At 35.9% G+C, this 21,358-nt stretch overlaps 1 protein-coding gene across 2 annotated transcripts in view; it reads right to left on the bottom strand.

The window, feature by feature from the left end:
• ly75 (lymphocyte antigen 75) overlaps positions 1–21,358 on the bottom strand; it is a 41,041-nt gene that overhangs the window by 4,146 nt on the left and 15,537 nt on the right. For both annotated transcript variants that reach the window (XM_051122178.1, XM_051122179.1), the window contains exons 10-31: positions 20,842–20,930; positions 19,242–19,411; positions 17,484–17,692; positions 17,246–17,388; positions 17,068–17,149; positions 16,843–16,914; positions 13,133–13,256; positions 12,821–12,856; positions 12,555–12,724; positions 9,958–10,025; positions 9,759–9,835; positions 7,993–8,129; positions 7,796–7,904; positions 7,494–7,657; positions 6,025–6,154; positions 5,715–5,935; positions 4,435–4,597; positions 4,187–4,345; positions 1,968–2,090; positions 1,396–1,584; positions 300–523; positions 9–192 (exon numbers count right to left, since the gene is read on the bottom strand). In XM_051122178.1, coding sequence (XP_050978135.1) covers positions 9–192; positions 300–523; positions 1,396–1,584; positions 1,968–2,090; positions 4,187–4,345; positions 4,435–4,597; positions 5,715–5,935; positions 6,025–6,154; positions 7,494–7,657; positions 7,796–7,904; positions 7,993–8,129; positions 9,759–9,835; positions 9,958–10,025; positions 12,555–12,724; positions 12,821–12,856; positions 13,133–13,256; positions 16,843–16,914; positions 17,068–17,149; positions 17,246–17,388; positions 17,484–17,692; positions 19,242–19,411; positions 20,842–20,930 — 3,043 coding nt within the window. The remainder of the gene's footprint in view (positions 1–8; positions 193–299; positions 524–1,395; positions 1,585–1,967; positions 2,091–4,186; positions 4,346–4,434; positions 4,598–5,714; positions 5,936–6,024; positions 6,155–7,493; positions 7,658–7,795; positions 7,905–7,992; positions 8,130–9,758; positions 9,836–9,957; positions 10,026–12,554; positions 12,725–12,820; positions 12,857–13,132; positions 13,257–16,842; positions 16,915–17,067; positions 17,150–17,245; positions 17,389–17,483; positions 17,693–19,241; positions 19,412–20,841; positions 20,931–21,358) is intronic.

Below are 21,358 nucleotides of genomic sequence, written 5' to 3'. Positions count from 1 at the left end.
TGTCTTACTCTCATTGATGTGGTTGTAACAGATGGCCCCTTCTTGGGATGCATGACAGTTGACGGCCGTCCAGTTACCGCTGGAGTCCACAAACAAACACTTTTCCTCAGTATCACGGCCGTCCTTGACAAATCCATCTGGTGTGAATTTTAACGCACTCCCATCTGACCACTCAAACGGCCATCCGCTTACCTAGAGAAACATCCGGACAAATTACATGACTATGACGACATCAAAAGTTTGAGTTTATAGCTATTAGGTGCAGTCATTTATTTCTATTATGGCACAAAACTGTGTACATCTTGTTTGGAGAGGCCGATCCACAGTGAAAAGCCGTCTCTTTTGGCGATCAGTGCCATGTTGTCGTTAGTGGTTTTGTCAGGAATGCTTGCAAGATGGCCTCCGTTGCGGCCACACTCTTGCATTGCCTGATACCAGTCCATTCTCTTGGCCACACGACGGTAACTTATGCCATCCGGAGTATTAACGTCAACCACACCCTTCATGAATTCGTCTTTGGGATCTGTAAGACATTTATGTAAGTTATAAAATTTACTTTTTTTTTTTTAAACTCAAAAGTCTTTGGCTAATATTTGTATAGGCGTAAGGAATGCACACTACCAGTTTTTAATGAAATTAATACTTTTATTCAGCATTAAAAAGCATTAAATTGATAAAAAGTAAATAAAAACATTATAATTATTTACATTACATTATAATATATATATATATTTACCAGTTTTTATTTTTCATTATTTATTTATTTGTTTGTTTTTTTCCAGGAGTGTGCCAAATACATTTTGTAAATTAATACATTATATACATTATTTACGTTGTATTTCAAGTAGGGCTGGCAAACTGTTAATCGTGATTAATCACATACAAAATAAAAGTCAGAGTTTGCTTAATATATGTGTGTGTACTGTGTGTAATTATTATGTATATAAAAAATACAAGCACATTCATGTATATATTTAAGAGAAATATGTTATGTACAAAATATTTTTATTTATATATAATACAAATTCTATAAAAATTATAATAAATACATATACTTGTAAATATTTCTTAAACATATACATGAATGTGCTTGTATTTATATATACACATAATAATTACACACAGCACACACACATATATTAGGCAAACTCAAACTTTTATTTTGTATGCGATTAATCGTTTGCCAGCCCTAATTTTAATTTATTTGAGGTCATAAAAACCACATGCATACTAATGATAAAAAATAGAAAATAAGTTTTAGATGGATTACAGCATGTCACACTTCTTTCATGTCATTTCAATTACTCATTTTGCACTTTATGGCAAACTAAAAATATTTTTGTAAAAATATATTTATACCTAAGGAAAACAAACTGAAACTGGGTGATGGTTTACCATTTTCAATCTTGCACATCACAATACTCCGCTGTTTGATGGTTTTGAAATAACGTGGATTTGTTATTATTTCCCACTCTCCGTTTATGTTGAGGCCAACCATGAAGGGCTCTGTGACGTTTGGTCTTTGACCATACTTCCAGTTGGAGAACTGCACATTGCTGCCATCTAGCCACTTCAGTTGCTCATCTAAACCAAACAAATCATACAGAGCAAAAATGAACAGCTTGTTGATACTTTCTTACTCATATAAAGGCTGAAATACACTACATGACTTTTGCCAAAAATTCACTCCCAGTTTAAGTCTTAAGAATCTGACGCTAGTTATTAAAAGTAAGAGGCAATCTGCAGATTTTGGTTAGTCAGAGTTTACCGATTTCACAGAAAATCGTGTAGTGATTTGCACAGATTCATATTTTCAGATTTTAAAAGTCATGTTAGCTTTAATCTGTAAACATCCAAATTAATAAACATTGTCATTTGGTGTAAAATTGTGAATGTTTAATCTGATAATTGGCAGTTTAAAAAAAACACAGCTCACAAGATTGAACTTTGGGAAGTGATCATCTTACCTGTCTTGTTTTTGCTCATTCCCAGCCACACAAACATCACCAAGTTTTTGAATGGCTGCAACTGCTTTTTGATGAACTCATTCTCCGCCTCATCACGGATAGTCAGGATTTCTCCAAACCCGGCTAAAACACAGACAAGATTACTATAAACGGCCATGTGCACACTGTAGCTAAATTCAGTTGTCAATTTACCTTTTAATGCTTAATCTTATTCTGTACACATAGTGTAAATTACTGACTTACAGAAAATACAGGTAGTGATTAAGGGAACCCCAGATATTAATAATATTTGTATGGCTTAATATAAAATAAGTTATGTCTTTTACTGAAATGTGTGAAAACCATTAAAAATTTACGTTATTTAAAAAATCCACATGAGTTTATACACATTTTCAACTATAGGGGGCGATATTATTTGGATGATGTGAACATGCAACACAACTCGGGAAATAAAATACTGATACAATGCAACATTGTGTGGCTTTTGGCTGTCGAAAGACAACAAGAGAAGCGATGTAAATCTTCACTGCTTTTCTAGCGATAAGAAGAGGAGAAAATAATGGGAAGATGCCTGTGGACAAATAAAACTTCCTGATGACCCACATCTTTGTACTCAGGACTTTAGCCCTGATGCCTTTGAGGCTTTTAGTAGAACACAGCTACTGAAAGAGCTTACAAACGGCAGAGACAAGAAATGCTAGATGCCATCCTGGCAGAATGTAAACATGCCGACGCTTATCGTGACGCCACAGCCACTGAATGAGTTTTTCAGCGTGGATTTTAGGGGCGTTCAGACTCCTTGTGGGGAGAAAAAAAAAAACAAAAAAATTCAAATCGATGGTACGGCATTTGGTTTACGCCTACACTTATATCCGTTGCCACCTGTAAGCTCTTTCAGAAGTTGTGGTCATCGTAACAGTATTTTACTTTCTGAGTTGCACTGCGGTAAAAATAGCAGCAATTTCACTTCATCAAAATAATGGCACTCCCCACAGTCCAAAATCTGTACAAAACAATTTGGATTAATTAAATAACATAAATCCTTCAGTAAATAATGTAAATATTTCAGTAAGAGACATAATTTACATTATATGAAGACACAAGTCTTAATACCTGGGGATACCTTTAAATCCAAACGTGTAATCTTGGAAATAAGCTACACTTGCCTACTTTTATCTCTATAAAACAAACTGCTTATAAGCTGAGGCCAAACAACAAGCCTAAAGATGCTTAATGAGCATCACTTATAATAAGTGGAAATGACAAGGAGAAGTTCACTTCCAGAACAAAAATTTACAGATAATGTACTCCCCTCCTTGTCATCCAAGATGTTCGTGTCTTTCTTTCTTCAGACGTAAAAGAAAGTATGTTTCTTGAGGAAAACATTTCAGGATTCCTGTCAATATAGTGGACTTCTGTGGTGCCCCCGAGTTTGAATGTCCAAAATGCATTTTAAATGCGGCTTCAAAGGGCTCTAAACGATCCCAGCCAAGGAAGAAGGGTCTAACAAAAAGATTGGTTCTTTTTTTTTTTAAAAACACTCACGTTGTCTATTCTCTAAGATGTGTATGCGAACTCTGTGTAATCCGGGTCAATAAAGTTAGGCAGGTCAAAAAACTCCCTTCTCATTTTCTAATTGTAATTTTTTTTGGAAAATAACCAATCGTTACGCTAGATAAGACCCTTCTTCCTCAGCTGGGATCATTTAGACCCCTTTGAAGCTGCACTGAAACTGTATTTTAGAAGTTCAAACTCGCGGGCAGAAGTCCACTATATGGAGAAAAATTCTGTAAAGAAACATTTTTTTTTACGATTGACAAAAAGAAAGACACAAACATCTTGGATGACAAGGGGGGTGAGTAAATTATATGTAAATTTTTGTTCTGGAAGTGGACTTCTAGTTTAAAAAGTGCACTCTGCAACACATAAGATTTCAAAATATTGCTATAGATATAATCATCACAGTTTCAAGAGTGAGTTCTGTTCTGTTCTGTACACACAAAAAACGATCATTTTTGGGGATTCACTTCCTGAAACTCTACAGTGTGGCCATTGTGAAATTCAGATATGAAGATAATGCTAATTAGAAATCATTAAACATAGGCTTTTATGTAACATCGACCATGGAATGGAAACTCAGCAGAAAAAGAAACATGAAACTTGTTGTGCAGAAAAATGTGTCCAGTATTTTAAAGGTACCAGATATGATCCATCCATACCAAGAGACTTGCAGATCTGCTGCTCATTGATTTCACTGTTGCCCCACCTGGAGGCCCCCAGCAGTAACGTGTAGCAGTTCTTCCTAAAGGGGATCCAGTTCTGTCCATTGCTTTTGTGAGGACATTTAACCGAATCTACTTCAGGCGTAACGGTCTTCTCTATTAGGAAAAAAACGCATTTTTAAGCAAAACATATGTAACTAAATAATGAAAAGCACAGGTAGCAGTTAGCACTTATGAATCCTCACTGTGTGGGATGTGGCAGATCGCTCCTGAAAGCTCTTCCTCACACTCGGTTGCTTTCCAGAAACCGTCAGTGTCCAGATACACACAGGCTCCTTTGGTGCCTTCAGAGGTCCAGCGGCTGAATTCAGTGTGGCTGTGGTCTATCCAGTGGTAGTGCTCCCCTTCCTTAATTAAAGTAATAATAATAGTAATAATAATCAGGAATGGTGATGACACTGAAGTGAGAACATTTGTTTTATTTTTTTATTTATTTTTTTTAAATCCCAAACAAATTACATTCATTTTTTATACAGTGGTATGCGAAAATTTGGGAAACCCTTGCAGAATCTGTAAAAATGTGAATGACTTTAACAAAATAAGAGAGATCATACAAAATGCATGTTATTTTTTATTTAGTACTGTCCTGAGTAAGATATTTTACATAAAAGATGTTTACATATAGTCCATATATATATATATATATATGGCCCAGGAAAATACAGTTTGGGGACAAAAAGTCTGTGTATATACACTCCCCTCAAAAGTTTGGAAACACCCCTTGCAAACTGTGGTTTTGGACGATATCATCATAAATTCTTATCATTTTTTGGTGCAAATACATTAAAGTCCCTTGACATTATCATTGAAGACTAGCATAATAATAATTTTCATTTTGATTACATAATAACGGCAATATATACATGTCAAAGTCAGACATGCCCCTTTGCCAGCTGTGATGCCTGGTTACTGATTTAAACTTGGCCCAGGTTTTTTAAAGATTTTTGGGTCAGCACACCTTAATAGCTTAAACAACTGATTGCCAATTAAGTTTAAAATACAATGAATTTAGGCCCAGATTATGCAGGGCTGTAATAGCTGCTAATGGTGGATATTTTGATGAATCGAAAATGTATGTTTTTTCTATGTATAAACAGCTTATGTAATAAAATATGTTTTTGTAGTTTGTGTTGTCCCTTATCAGAGCAAAATTATCACAAATGAAAAAGGATTCATGCCAATATTGTCCAAAACCCCACTTTTCTAGGGCGTTTCCAAACTTTTGGAGGGCAATGTACATATATATATTTTCACAACCTGAAAAACACAGGTGTTTTTCTCCCCCAAACTGTATTTTCCTGGGCCAGGAAATAGTAAAGAGCTTGTTGTTTTTTAAAATAGCTGTACATTTTAAATGTGGAGTGGTATAATGGTTGCTGAAAATTCACATAATCACATTATGTGATTTTAAATGGTACTGTATGTCGGTGACTTAGAAAGCATGGAGCATGTGATCTTTACTCACGTCTTCACTGATGAGTCCAATCCAGAGTGGTTGATTTCTCCGAGAAACTTCAACTGTGAGCATTGCTTGGACATATGCATCAGGTACGCTGGTTAACTCCATATTGTAGCTTTGGCACAACTCAAGAGCCTCCATCCATGTTAAATTGTTTTGCTGTACCACCTTGAATGTATGATTGTGAACCGTGAAATTATCATTAGGTTCAGGGCTCTCTGGTTTATCTGGGGAAAATTGTCAGTTGGGTGTTAATCAACACAACACTATTTCATATAACATACAGATGATTGAGACGCTTGCTGGTGGCTCGTACCTGCATAATGCTGGCAGATGCTGATATTCTGACGGTCAGAGCAGGAGGTGTAGTCCCAGGTGCCAATCATGTCAGAATGATCATCAGTGTACATGTAGGCACAGAGCTCCAAGGACTCCTGTTCATACATCTGCCGTGCAGAAAAAAGAGAAACCCTCAAATTAAGTGTATCATGAATACTCTATGGCCAGAAAATGTTGAAAAGCTTATGAAACTAAAAGTAAAGCCACCTGAACACAAGATACAGCATATGGGAGATGAAAAACTGTGCAAGAAGGAAAAAAAGTTTCCCGCAATTTTTTATCATCAAGAAAATAAGGAGATGTTTTGAGGAATGTTCATGATGTTCTTTTCCATATAATGAAAATGAGGGCAGAGGCTGTTAAGCTACAAAGATGCACTTGTATTTTTGTTTTTAACTTAATTTATGATTTCGGAAGATCATTATGAGTAGGATTAATCTATATTATAATGCTGTTTTCAAACGTCTGGTGTTGGTAAGTTTTTTAAATATTTTTGAAATAAGAATAAGCATTTATCTGATTAAAAAATACGAATATTGTGAAATATCATTACAATTTCAAATAACTGTTTTATATCGTAATGTATTTTAAAATGTAATTTATTTCTGTGACCAAAACTGAATTTTCAACAGCCATTACTTCAGTCTTTAGTGTCTGCTTGTGCTGCTTAAAATGTAAAAATGCTTAATATTTTTATGAAAACTGATTTTTTTAGGGATTCTTTGATGCACATAAAGTTCAAAGGAACAGCACTTATTTATTAAATAAATTAAAAAAAGGAAATTTAAAGAAATAATTCACTGATTTTGCAGACTCTTTACCAGCAAATAAATAAATAAAGTTACAACTGGTTAACTGATTAAAAAATAAAATAATGAAAGAAAAAATAAGAAAGAAAAGAAACAATTCACTGATTCGCTCAGTCTTATTTATAGCAATGCAAATTATTAATTTTTCTATAATAATACAACAAAAAATAATAATATTTGAATAATATTACTCTATAGTGCAGTAATAATATGAAATAATAAAACAATATAATCATTTAGGAAATTAATACAGTTTATAATACATTAATTGGTGTTACTGAGTCACAACGCTTTTAATTGTTTTATACACATTTATTTTATATATATTTCTTTTAAATTTATTTTAATTAGGGATTCAAGCGCAAATCTTTTGTAACATCATAAACGTCTTTACTGTCACATTTGATTGATTTGATCAATGCGTGAATAAAAGTATTCATTTCTGAGGCTTAATAATGGCAGAGTTTTCATTTTTGGGTAAACTAGTTATTGCTAACGCGTGAGGAACAAAACATTCTTTGTATAATCTATAGCATGACACAAATGCTGCTGAAAATCCAGTGCTTTGGACTGGATCTTCAGATCTTTGTGGTCAATGATAAAACTTCCAAGACTTTCAAAGCAGATGGACACTTGCATTGATGAATATGGGTCGTAACTGGCCATGCAGGAGAGGATTGAAGTTCAGATATGCAACTGGCGTGTTGTCCACCCACTGAGTGTCATGAAGCTTGATCTTTAGGCCGATCCAGACTCCCTTAGGTTGTCCGTGTAACTGCGGTAACAGTGTAGTGACGAAATCTAAATGGAGGAAAGATGCACAGGACAGACTGAGAGAGAGATTCAACTGACATTGCTAAGCGTACTAAGCATGAATAAATGTGTTTTATTATATAATATGCTCTCTATGGATTTTAATAGTATATTAATTAAACACACCCTGTTCAACCTGGTCAGATATGGTGAGCATCGTGCCATGCAGTCTTTGGCAGAACTCACTGGCTTCTTTGAAGCTTTGGAAATAAGACTCGGATAAAATCCAGTAGCACTGCAAGATATGCATACAATGATGTCAGTAACAAAAAACATGTGTTCAAAGTTCAAGGGATGTGACTGGCTGTGTGCGCATGTCAGACCTTGTCTCTGAAGTGATATGAATTTCCCCCACACGGGGAGCCGACCGGATGCGGTTCTAGGGTTCCTTTCTCTGCAGAAGTGACGTTCAGGGTCTCGCACACAAACGGCTGTTTTTCATTACAGTTGCCACTAAAACCTACAGAGAAAAAAAAAAAGATTAAAGAGGATCAGATGAGACGCTGTCAACTCAGTTGTCAATGTCAGTTCAGAGGGCTACTTTTTCCAAATAAAGTCATTGGTTTTGTTTTCTTTGCAGCCAAAAAATATTCTCATTATAACTATAATTACGTTTGACCCACTGATGTCACATGAACCCACAATGTCCTTACTACCTTTCTGGGCCTCGAACATGTCAGTTGCGTTGCTGTCTATGCAGGGTCAGAAGGCTGTCGGATTTCATCAAAAATATCTTAAAGGGGTCCTATAATGCTTTTTCACTTTTTGAATTGTAGTCAGTGTGTAGTGTGTATGTTTGGGCACAAAAAAAGATCTACAAATCTCAAAGTCCACTCCAAAGGGAGATATTTAGTTTTTAAAAAATCCTTTTTCAAGAACTACAATGAACGGCTCAATGAACAATGAATGGTTGGGGGGTGGGTGGGGACGAGGTGGGGGACTAGCCGGTTCTGGGGCGCCTTAACGTAAAGCACTGAACACAAGCACTGACTTGAGTGGCCACGATCAGCTCCGGTGGCTGTGTCGGGGTGTAACACACGGCAGACGTGTGCGGTGTATGGTAAGAGATTTATTTATCATACAGTGTAAATAGCTTCACATACAACGTGAGTGTTTTTTTAAAAATGTATAAACTTGTACTAGACTAGGCTAGGCTAATCAGTGATGATGTTCTTTGATAATGTTAATTAGGGATGGGACAATACATCGAGCAGCTATTTTCTGTAGCTGCTTTTTGAATAACTAAGGAAATATAAGCATTATAGTTAGTAACTTACAATGTTGTTATTCAATTGTTGTCATGTACAAATTAAGTCATATTAAAAACATTAACTGTTTTTAGCCTTTTATTGGAGCTGGTTTCGGGCAATGAAACTAAGTATTACGTAATTTAATAAATTAGCACAATAATATCATGTATTGTGATCTCACAGGCCGTCGATAGGACCCAACACTACTGTAGCGTCAACTATACCTTAATATATCCTTAACTTAGCATACAGAAGTTGCTGCTTTGGCAAAGGGGGTGGCAGTACTGAAACAGTAAGCTGTTACTGAAACAGTAAACTAACCAATCACATTTCACATTTCATTTTTCAGAAGGCGGGCCTTCATAAAACCCGGAACTAATCGAGCCATTTGTGCTAAGCTGGGGAGAAAGGTATTGTAATAATGTAAATTATGTGAAAAATAATGCGTTTTTCGAACCACCATGCATGAGAGCATGTTCTAATACACCACAAAACAAAATCAAGACTTTGAGGGGGATAATAGGACCCCTTTAATTTGTGTTCTGAAGATGAACGCAGGTCTTAAGGATTTGGAACGACATGAGGGTGAGTAATTAATGACAGAAATTTCATTTCTGGGTGAACTCTCCCTTTAATGTTTTTATTTATACTGTCACTTTGTTCAGCTAGTGGAAAAACATGGTTGCTCCCTGCTCATGAAGTGAGTCATAGGTCTTTCGACATTACTAGGAAATTAATCAGAATCAGTGATGAAACTTCATCAAATGAAAAACAAGCTGCTCCAGAACAAACTGAAAGATGTTGGAATTACTTTAGGAATCACAATGGGACTTTCATACCGGGTAAAAATGAGAGAGGAGTGATAGAGGGGCACCTGCCCAGAAACATTGAAGAATAGCGGCGCATGGGGCTGAGCCTGCAAAAACACACACACACACACACACACACACATACCAATAAATAAAATACAGATCAATAAAAGAGAGGTTCATGCCTTTAACTGTGCTTCTTGATGAGGTATGAAAAAGCAGAACTTACATGAAGGGAACATGAGGACTAGGGTAACGAAGGTCTGCCCACCACTGTACAGTCTCCGGCCCTGAATGCTACATTTAATTAAAAATAGAATAATTACTGGCTGAATAATCATATACTCACTCATATTAAAGGGGTAATTCACCCAAAAATGAAAATGATGTCATTACTCACTCTCATGTTGTTGCAAACCCTTAAGACTTTCGTTTATCTTCAGAACACAAATTAAGATATTTTTAATGAAATACGAGCACTTTCTGACCCTGCATAGACAGCAACGCAACTAACGGGTTCAAGGCCCAGAAAGGTAGCACAGGTAGTAAGGAGACTGTTGAAGAAATTGCTGAATAAAGTCATACAAGGTCAAAAAGTGCTCAGATTTTATCAGAAATATCAATATAATTTGTGTTCTAAAGATGAAGAAAGGTCCTACTGGTTTGGAACAATTTGAGGGTGAGTAATTAAAGGAGAAGTTCACTTCCAGAACAACAATTCACAAATAATTTACTCACCCCCTTGTCATCCAAGATGTTCATGTCTTTCTGTCTTCAGGTGTGAAGAAATGATGGTTTTTGAGAAAAGCATTTCAGGATTTTCCTTCATATAATGGACTTCAATGGTGCCCCCGATTTTGAACTTCCAAAATGTAGTTTAAATGCAACTTTAAAGGGCTCTAAATGATCCCAGCCGAGGAAGAAGGGTCTTATCTAGCGAAATGATCTGTCATTTTTTCCGGAAAATAAAAATTTGTATACATTTTAAACACAAAAGCTTGTGTAGCACAGGCTCTGGGATGCACGTTCACGTACTATTGAATAACACTGAAAGGTCACGCGGAACGTAGGCGGAACCACGGACCCAGTGTTTGCAAAGTGAACGCGCAAAAACTAAGAAAGTGCAAGTAAGTCTAAAGTTGTAGGAGAAAACAACATGTATTTTTTCGACATACTCTACCTTTTTGAGATGGCGCACACAGACGATGAACTTGTGGTGATTTGAAGACGTGATTCATAGTAGTGATGGGAAGTTCGGATTATTTTGTGACTCGGACCTTTGAGTCTCGTTCAGCAAAATGAACAAATCTTTTTCAAGTCATTTCGTTCATTTTAGCAAAATCAGCGTGGCGTGACAGCCCCATAAGACGAACGAATGACTCGGAAAACCCACAGACTCGAAACAGGTGAACTAATTCCAGTACAGAAGCTAATAGGATGTTGCGCATGCGCGACTGAACGAATCACTCCCTGAGATGACTCGTTCTTCGAGTCACATTAAAGATTTGTTTAAAATGAACGAATCGTTCAAGAACGATCCATGGACGTGCATCCCAGACCCTGTGCTACACGAGCTTTTGTGCTTAAAAAGTATACACTTTTTTTTTTTTTCAAAAACAATGACCGATCGTTTTGCTAGATCGTTTAGAGCCCTTTGAAGCTGCATTTAAACTACATTTTGGAAGTTCAAAATCGGGGGCACAATTGAAGTCCATTATATGAAGAAAAATCCTAAAACGTTTTCCTCAAAAACCATAATTTCTTTACGACTGAAAGACATTAACATCTTGGATGACAAGGGGGTGAGTAAATTATTTGTGACTTGTTCTGGAAGTGGACTTCCTTTATTATCATCCATTTATGAGCATGGGTGTTGTTTCTTACAGTACTGCCAGCAGAACATTAAAAAAGAAACAAGCAATTGATTTTACAATTTTTGATACACCAAGTATATAAAAACTGTTAAAAAAAAAAAAAAAAAATATGCGTTTTGGTTTCAATCTACCAATAATAATGCACACAGGCTATTGTTTTTATAGATACAAACACAAGCAACAGGTAAAATGGCATGCTCAGTTTTGTATTTAAGATAAACAAATTATTTTTGAGATATTATTCTAAAGCTATTTATTTAATATATACAATTTTGCTGTACATCTATATATCTGATTTAATAGCACTCAGTTCAAAAGGAGGGAAAGTTTTATTCGTACAGTATTTACTGCTGTTCAAAATGGGAGTTTGGGGCCAGTAAGTTATAAAAAATAAAAATTAATACTATTATTTAGCAAGGATGCTTTAAATTGATAAACAATCTGTTTTCAACAGTTCAGCCTTGACATTACAGCAATTAAATTTTAAAAAATATTTTAAAACAGTTCTTTTAACAGTTCTTTCACAATAGTACTATTTTTGCAGTTTTTTAACCAAATTAACACAGCCTTGATGAGCTACTTATTTCAAAAACATTAAAAATCTTACCGATGCTAAATTTTTGAACAGTAGTTTGTTTATTGGATGGCAGTGTATTACTTTTGTAAAACTGTTAAAATTGAATTCATTAATTTTTAAATACCTTTAATTATGTTTTAAATAATAACAAACGAAAATAAATAAAAAGAAAAATACAAGAAAATTCATAATAGTTTTGAGAGAAACATTCTGTGCTCTGTCTGTGCTTTTTTATGCATTTACTTGTCAGTATGTGTAGGCCTCATTTTAAGACGTCACCAACATTCTGTTTTGACAGTCTTTAATTTAAAAAGCCAGACCTCCCCAAACCCACTGTAATTCAGGGTTTATAAAAACATCTGCCCCCTCTGGTACCTCTAAAAGTTGTTCCTGTAGGCGGCGCATGGCATTAAGGGTGTCGGGTGAGGCGAGTTTGCTGCTGTTGCTGCTGCAGTACAAGTTGGCCTCCTCAAAGGACAACTTTGGCTCTGTTACAAACCAGAACTCCTGGCCGTCTATAAACACTGATGTGTTATGGTGCCCATCTGTTAGCAGTGAAACACAAAACATATCAGTGATTTCACAAAAAAGTACATAATCTATGACATATTTGGGCATTTGATTTGAAATCTATGCTCTACCTGGGTTGTACCATTCTGGTGTTTTTGGTATTTGACCTAGAGGATGACACAAAGACCATGAAATCAGCATATGTTTTTGATTAAAAACGTATTAGCTAGGCTCACATGGCTTCAAACCTGTATGCTCTTAACATACTTGTAGCTCTTTTACAGTACAAGCAATACTGTAGAAGAAGAATACACTTTTAAAACTCATAAGACTGCTTAAAACACATTTCCACTAATTTGTTGTTCGCCAAGTAAATATAGAATCTATATACATAAGTATTAAAAACTGTGAAAACTTTGCCAATAATATTTGGTGTTGTTTACCTCGTGGTATCTGACACACCCATTCCAGTTTGGCGTCGCAGTGAAAGGTGCTGGGATAAAAAGACCGTGGAGCAGTATTATAAAACAGGAGGTAGAGAAACGGCTTACTGGGTCCTTTCAAGGTCTGATGATACAACACACAGACAAAAAAAAAAATAGCAATAAATTATTACAAGCTGTAAAAATTCAAGCGCAATTTGGTTTCTACTGTGTAACATCTACTATTCTATAATGAATGTTTTTTTTGTTCTTATTATTGTCTGTTTGATATGGAAGCCTTTTTGAATAAAAAAAAAATAAAGAAAAGGTAATTGTGAGTTTTAATCTCACAACTTTTTTCCCCTCGCAATTGCGAGTTTACATCTCGTAGTGCCGACTTTTTTTTCAGAACTGCATTATATGAACTAATAATTGTTAGTTATAAAATCAGCAGTGTGTGATATAAAAAAAAAGTCACAATTCTGAGAAATAAAGTCATAAATAAATTACTTCTTTAAAGTAATCCTTTGTCTTTGGAGTGTTACAAGCTGTTTGTGCATATATAAGATCTTTAAATTTGCAAAGCTTAAAGTCTCAAACCCAAAGAGATATTTATTATGAAAGTTAAAAGAAGAAGTCTACTTCCAAAACAAAGATTCACATATAATGTACTCACCCCCTTGACATCCAAGATGTTCATGTCTTTCTTTTTTCAGTCGTGAAGAAATTATGTTTTTTGAGGAAAACATTTCAGGATTTTCCTTCATATAATGGACTGCTATGCTATGGTTTGAACTTCCAAAATGCAGTTTAAATGCAGCTTCAAACGATCCCAAATGCGGTTGTAAACAATCCCAGCCTAGAAAGAAGGGTCTTATCTAGTGAAACGATTAGTTATTTTCATTAAAAAAATATAATTTAAATACTTTTTAATGTCAAGCGCTCGTCTTATCTTGCTCTCCCTAAGGTCTGTGTATTCTGGCTAAAGACAGTTACGGTATGTCGAAAAACTCCAACCCTCAACAAAAAAGGTAAAACAGCGACATAGGACAATTTTGAAGTTGAGGAAGAACATGAGATGAGACATGAGTTTTTCGACATACCCTAACTGTCATGAACTGGAAAAAAACAGTCCAGGCATAGTAAGACAAGACGAGCGTTTGACATTAACAGGTATAAATTGTATTGGGATCGTTTGAAGCTGCATTTAAACTGCATTTTGGAAGTTCAAAATCGGGGCACCATATCAGTCCATTATATGGAGAAAAATACTGAAATGTTTCCCTCAAAAAACATAATTTCTTTACGACTGAAGAAAGAAAGACATGAACATCTTGGATGTCAAGGGGGTGAGTACATTTTATGTGAATCTTTGTTTTGGAAGTGGACTTCTCCTTTAAGACTTAGCCTCACCTTCCCAAAACGGCTCATTCAAACACGCCCCCACATGTCTACATCACGGTGTGGGTAGATTTGCATTACACCGTCCATATATATACACATGCACAGAAAGAACACATAACTATTATTCTCACTGTATTATTGTTGCAGCTGCCGCCATGCTGTGGAGACACTGTGTGTTTCATTGCGAAAGTGAAAGTACTTTATTTAGCCTTCCAAATGAGGACACATATGTGGTTAAGTTAGTCAGATTCTGACTCACAACCTGTAAGTACCTTTTCATATTTAAATAATTTGCTACTGACTATTCAAACGTGAGTTTTGAGCACTGTAGAGTAGTGCTTGTGGTTTGTTGTTTCCACTATCACAAATACAGACACTGTGCTATGTTTATGCGGTGCAACGCAATGCTTAAAAAGATAGTACTGAGTCATTATAATTAGTAGTTATGTCCCCACTGCATGCAACAAATGCCTCATTTATAATGGGTTTTATTGTTTTTGTCTCCTCGCACCACGACACGGCATCACAACATTGTAAGGGGCGTAACGTCCATTACACGCTTGAGGTATTCGACCAATCACAGCACACCGGATAGCAATCAGAGAATACCTTGCTTTTAGAACTATAAGCTTATTTAATAAGAGGAGCAATAATGTACATTATGTGGAAAATATTGTGTTTTTTGAACTTTAAACCACATAAACACATCGCATTACACCAAATACACAAACTAATGTTCTTTTTAGCAACATCATATGACCCCTTTAAAAGTTTGTATCTCGCAATTTTGACTTTTTCTCAGAATTGTAAGATATAAACTCCAAATTCTGAGAACATATAAGTCTTTTAAGATACAAACTTAAAGTTTTAAACTTAAATGTTTATATCGCACAATTTACATCTCGCAATTCTGGCTTTACAACTCGCAACTGCAAGTTTACATCATGCGATTCTGATAATAAATATGTCAGAATTGCGAGTTTGTAATGCACAATTCTGAGGGAAAAACGTCAGAATTGAGAGATAAAAAGTCGCAATTACCTTTTTTATTTTTTGTACAGTGGCGGAAATGGGCTTCCATAGTTTGATGCCTCTGATATATTTTTGAGTATTTGAATCCTGTTTAATGACAATCTATCAATCTGATTTACCAATGCTCCCTAATAGAAGGCAAAGGCCACATGTAGGTCATGCTGTGACTATTCTAGATTTCTGATTATTGATTGACTGTTAGCTTCTAACAGCGACAGGCTGTTTTGTCAATTACTGTCCCATCCCAACATTTACACGTCTAAATAAAACAAACATCAGCCAAATACACTACTGTGTAAAAGCCTTAGACCATTTAGACCATTTAAGACCATTTAACCAACAAGAAATGTTTTTAAGCCAGTTATTTCAATATTTTGCTGTAGTGTGTCAGTAGAAAATATCAGTTTACATTTAAACAACATTCCTTTTGCCTTTAATTGTAATAATCCAGTGAGATTTTTGTATGCACAAGGAGTTGGACAACAGCCAGTGCTCCACACAGAGATCTGATCTCATCATCATCCAGTCCATCTGGAATGACATCAAGAAACAGAACAAACTGGGACAAACTAAATTCAGAAGAACTGTGGCAACGTCTCCAAGATGCTTAAAGAAACCCACCTGCAAAGTTACAATTAATGGCAAAAGGAATGTTTAGAAAAGTAAACCGATATTTTCTATTGACACACTACAGCAAAAAAATCGAAATAACTGGTTTAAAGGCATTTTTTGTTGGTGAAAATAATAATTGGCCTAAGACTTTTGCACAGTAGTGTACATTCACTATATGTGTTCTGTTAAAATTAAACAGTAAAAAGGCAAAGTCATCTTATAAATTTACAGCGGGAAACAGTAAAAGTTTCTGTGACATTGCATTTCCCTTTCATTTATTAAAATAGTTGTATTTCTTATGATTTTTGCGATCAGTTATTCACATTACAGTGTTTAATATTACATTTTAGTTTGTTTAGATTACATTTATTGTGTTACTTTAGTGTTTTATATCAGTGCTCAAAGAGAAATTAATCTTGTGTGCTTACTGCGAAATAAAATTAAATCATATAAATATTAAACTGCTTTCAACCGAAATATGCACAGCTACCCAATCATCTTCAAAAGTCAAGTGAGTAAAGTTTTATGACTTGTAATTATATGTTTTATAAGACAGGACCAGCCAGACTAGCATGTTTCCTTTCTTGTGCTGTTTGTTGAGATAACATTGTGTAATAATGCATTGTTGCGATGTTATGAGCGGTCAGGGGTCATGCACTGCATGGGGGTCATGTTTACCACACCTTAAAGGCAACGCAATCCCTGTTGTAGGTGTCATCTTCGTTGAATTCCTCAGGAAAGATCATCATGGAGACCTGTTACCAAGCAACAGAAACAACTGACAAACACCTCCACATTTTACACGTTAGCTTTAGTCAACCAAGTATTAAAGAAGCAACGGATGGCTCCGATCACAACTCAGTGATGTCTTTATTTTGTTCAGAAAACATCATATGTTAGTGACTCACCGGGCGACCGTCACTCCACTCCCAGTTGTTGTCGTTATTTGGATTTCGTCGATTTAGTCCCACCCAGAAAAAACGGTTATCGCTGTAAGGGAACAAGTCAAAACATTTTACACCATCTGGTTTTGCGTGGGTATGTGGGGTAATATGATAATGGGAGTCCTATCTCTACTGTCTGTACCTGATAGAGTCTCTCAGGATGAAATGTAACACTTGCATGTCGTAAGCATTGGTGAAGCTGGGCAAGTGACCACCTAGTGCCTGACAGAATCGCTCTGCCTCTTCCCATGAGCGCTTCCTGGTTAAACGCTCCTCGTGAAACACCTGCAGACACATTGCAATAGAGGGTGATTAGATACAACTAGAAATTGTCTTGACTCAGCTCCTATTGTTTAAAAAAAAATTCCAGCTTAACAGACCTTGTAACAGTAGCTCAGGCCTTCCCTCGAGACCCATCCTGGTGCGCAGGAAGCATTGGGATTGGGCAGAATAGGATCTGGGGTGGGTTTGACCAGTGATTTAATGGGTTTCTTACAGATATTACCAGCTTTGAACAGAGTGCAGTTCTTAACAGCCCACTGGCCCAAATGATTCCCAGTAGACATCACCACACAGCCACCAGCGAAAGCTGAAACACATATTCACATTCAAACTTAGAGGAGAAGTTCACTTCCAGAACAAAAATTTACAGGTAATTTACTCACCCAAGATGTTCTTGTCTTTCTTTCTTCAGTTGTAAAGAAATTATGTTTTTTCAGGCAATTTCAGGATTTTTCTCCATATAGTGGACTTCTATGGTGCCTGTGAGTTTGAACTTCCAAAATACAGTTTAAATGCAGCTTCAAAGGGCTCTAAACACTCCCAATCGAGGAAGAAGGGTCTTATCTAGTGAAACGACTGGTTATTTTCTAAAGAATTTACAATTTATATACTTTTTAACCTCAAATGCTCATCTTGTCTAGCTCTGCGTGAACTCTGTGCATTCCGGGTCAATACAGTTAGGGTAGGTCGAAATACTCCTATCTCATTTTCTCCTCTAACTATATCGCTGCAGAAGTACCTACCCAGTGTTTACAAAGTGAACATGTAAAGAAGGTCAAACCCCCTTTGCAAAAAAAGGTAAAACATGATGATTTTGAAGTTGGAGGAGAAAATCAAATAGGAGTTTTTCAACATACCCTAACTATCATGAACCGGAATACACAGTGTTCACGCAGAGCTAGACAAGACGAGTGTTTGACATTAACAAGTATATAAATTGAACAAATTTTTGTAGAAATTATCCAATCGTTTCGCTAGATAAGACTCTTCTTCCTCTGCTGGGATTGTTTAGAGCCCTTTGAAGCTGCATTTAAACTGCATTTTGGAAGTTCGAACTCACAGGCACCACGAAAGTCCACTATATGGAGCGAAATCGTGAAATATTTTTCTCAAAAAACATAATTTCTTACGACTGTAAAGAGAAAGCCATAAACATCTTGGATGACAAGGAGTTGAGCAAATTATCTGATTTCTGTTCTGGAAGTGAATTACTCCTTTAATGCAAAATCTTTTGAAGTATGGTATTTAGAAAAAGTTAGGTAACGATTTTCCCTCCCTTTAATTGATATTGGTTTACCAAGGAAAACAATATGGGGATAGTGCACCCTAAAAATAATAATTTTCTGTCATTAGTTACTCACCCTGTGTCGTTCCAAACCCATAAGACCTTTGTTCAACTTCATAACACAAATTAAAATATTTTTGATGAAATCTGAGAGCTTTCTGACCCAAAAGACATGTTTAAGGCCCAGAAAGGCAGTCTGGATATTGTTAAAATAGTCCATGTGACATCAGTGGTTCAACCATAAATTTCCGAACCTACGAGAATACTTTTTGTGTGCAAAGAAAAATAAAACCGACAACTTTATCCAACAATTTATCAGTCTTTCACGTACACTCAGGAGAGGAACATGATGCAGGAGCCGGCGTTCTGACGTAGAACGTCTGTCTCTCTTAGTTTATCGTCTGTATAAGCTCTTGAATTTCATCAAAAATATGTTAATTTGTGTTCTAAAGATGAACGAAGGTCTTACGGGTTTGAAACGACAAGAGGAACCATTCCTTTAAGTCTGCATTTGTCTAATAAAGAAATGTATTAGGATATTAAACACAGTCAATCCCATGATGTGAATTACTTGGTTCTGGCCATTTCCAGTTGGTGTAAGTGACCCGGTCTGCCGTCCCATCCTGACTAATCCACTGGTACTCCCTGGAGCCTTTAGTGTCCTGTAGCCCCGTCCAGAAATACAACACCTCAGTGCTGATATGTTCTTTCAGAAGACTGTTAATGAAGGCCTGCTCAAATCTAGAGAGAGGATTACACATCTTCATGTTACTAAAAAAATTGTAAATTAGAAATTAGTTCTATTAATGGCTCACTATTATTACTAATCATATACTTGAGATATTTGAACAAAACCCTAAAGTGTACTGTATGATGCTTCATATCATGTGTGCTATTCCATTTTTGAAAGATCAGACTTAAAGGAGAAGTTCACTTCCAGAACAAAAATTTACAGATAATTTACTCACCCCCTTGTCAACCAAGATGTTCATGTCTTTCTTTCTTCAGTCGTAAAGAAATTGTGTTTTTTGAGGAAAACATTTCAGGATTTCTCTCCATATAATGGACTTCAATGGTGCCCATGAGTTTGAATTGCCAAAATGCAGTTTAAATACAGCTTCAAAAGGCTCTAAACGATCCCAACCAAGGATAAAGAGTCTTATCTAGCGAAACGATCTGTCATTTTCTAAAAAAAATTACAATTTCTATACTTTTTAACCTCAAATGCTCGTCTTGTCTAGCTCAGCATTAACTCTGTGTATTCCAATTCAAGAGAGTTTAAAAAACCTCACATTGAATTTTCTTCTCCAACTTCAAAATCATCCTACATAGCTGTTTTACTTTTTCTTGTAAAGGGTGTTTGTTCACTTTGTAAACACTGGGTCGGTACTTCTGCAGCGATAAAAGACAATTTTGAAGTTGGAGGAGAAAATGAAATGGGAGTTTTTCGACATACCCTAACTGTCTTGAACCGGAATACGCAGAGTTAATGCAGAGCTTGTCAGTTTTTTTAGAAAATAACCGATCATTTCGCTAGATAAGATTCTTCTTTCTCAGCTGGGATTGTTTAGAGCTGCATTTAAACTGCATTTTGAAAGTTCAAACTCAGGGGCACCATAGAAGTCCATTATATGGAGAAAAATCCTGTAACGTTTTTTTTTCCAACTGAAGAAAGACGTGAACATATTGGATGACAAGGGGGTGAGTAAATTACCTGTAAATTTTTGTTCTGGAAGTAAACTTCTCCTTTAAAGGGATAGTTCATAATGGCGCCTAGGGTGATGCAGAGGAGAAGAAATTATTGAATAAAATTGTTATTTTTGTTGTCTTTGCACACAAAAAGTATTCTCATAGTTTTGTAAAGTTACGGATGAACCACTGATGTCACACTGACTATTTTAACAACGTCCTTACTACCTCAGCCTTGAACGTGTCAGTTGCATTGCTGTCTATGCAGGGTCAGAAAGCTCTTAAATTTAATCAAAAATATCTCAATGTGTGTTCCGAAGATGAACGGTCTTACGGGTTTGGAACGACATGAAGGTGAGTAATTAACAACAGAATTTTCATTTTTGGGTGAACTATCCCTTTAAGTGATAGTATTAAATGTAAGTGTATAATCGATAGTTTCATGCTGATCTTGACTCAGTCAAATATATGTTAACAGATACCTGTTATTAATGGTGATGTGGCAGCTGTTTTTATAGAACACCAGCTCCGTGTCCACTTTATAGCAAGCGTCGCCATGTCTCTTCCAATTCTAGAGAGAAGAATAAACAGATGTCTGCTGATTCATGAATCAGATTCACACCTGGAATCTAAATTAATGGCAATAACAACAACATGAAGCACAAACATGAAGTATTTCAACTAGTGCTGTCAAAATGAACGCGTTAAAGCAAACAATACATTTTTCCAGTTTAACAATGTTTCAAATGAGATTGAGATGTCATCAGGCCATACATCACTAAAAACTAATTTTCCTGTCCTGTTAGCCCTTATACTGTGCTTGTAGCAAGTGCTCTTCAATTGTAGCCTGTATCATTTCATATTAAAGCGTGAATGAAACTACGAGCATGCATGTCAGATCTGCGTCATGTTCAGCAGTGGGAACTCTTAAAGTAATAGCCGCCAAATAACCTAATAACCCAGGTGCTGTGAATTTCTGTTAAGCAAAAAACAAAACAA

The sequence above is a fragment of the Labeo rohita genome, chromosome 11 (genome assembly GCF_022985175.1).
Source record: "Labeo rohita strain BAU-BD-2019 chromosome 11, IGBB_LRoh.1.0, whole genome shotgun sequence".
Lineage (NCBI taxonomy): Eukaryota > Metazoa > Chordata > Actinopteri > Cypriniformes > Cyprinidae > Labeo > Labeo rohita.
This window is presented reverse-complemented; position numbering and strand designations above follow the sequence as displayed.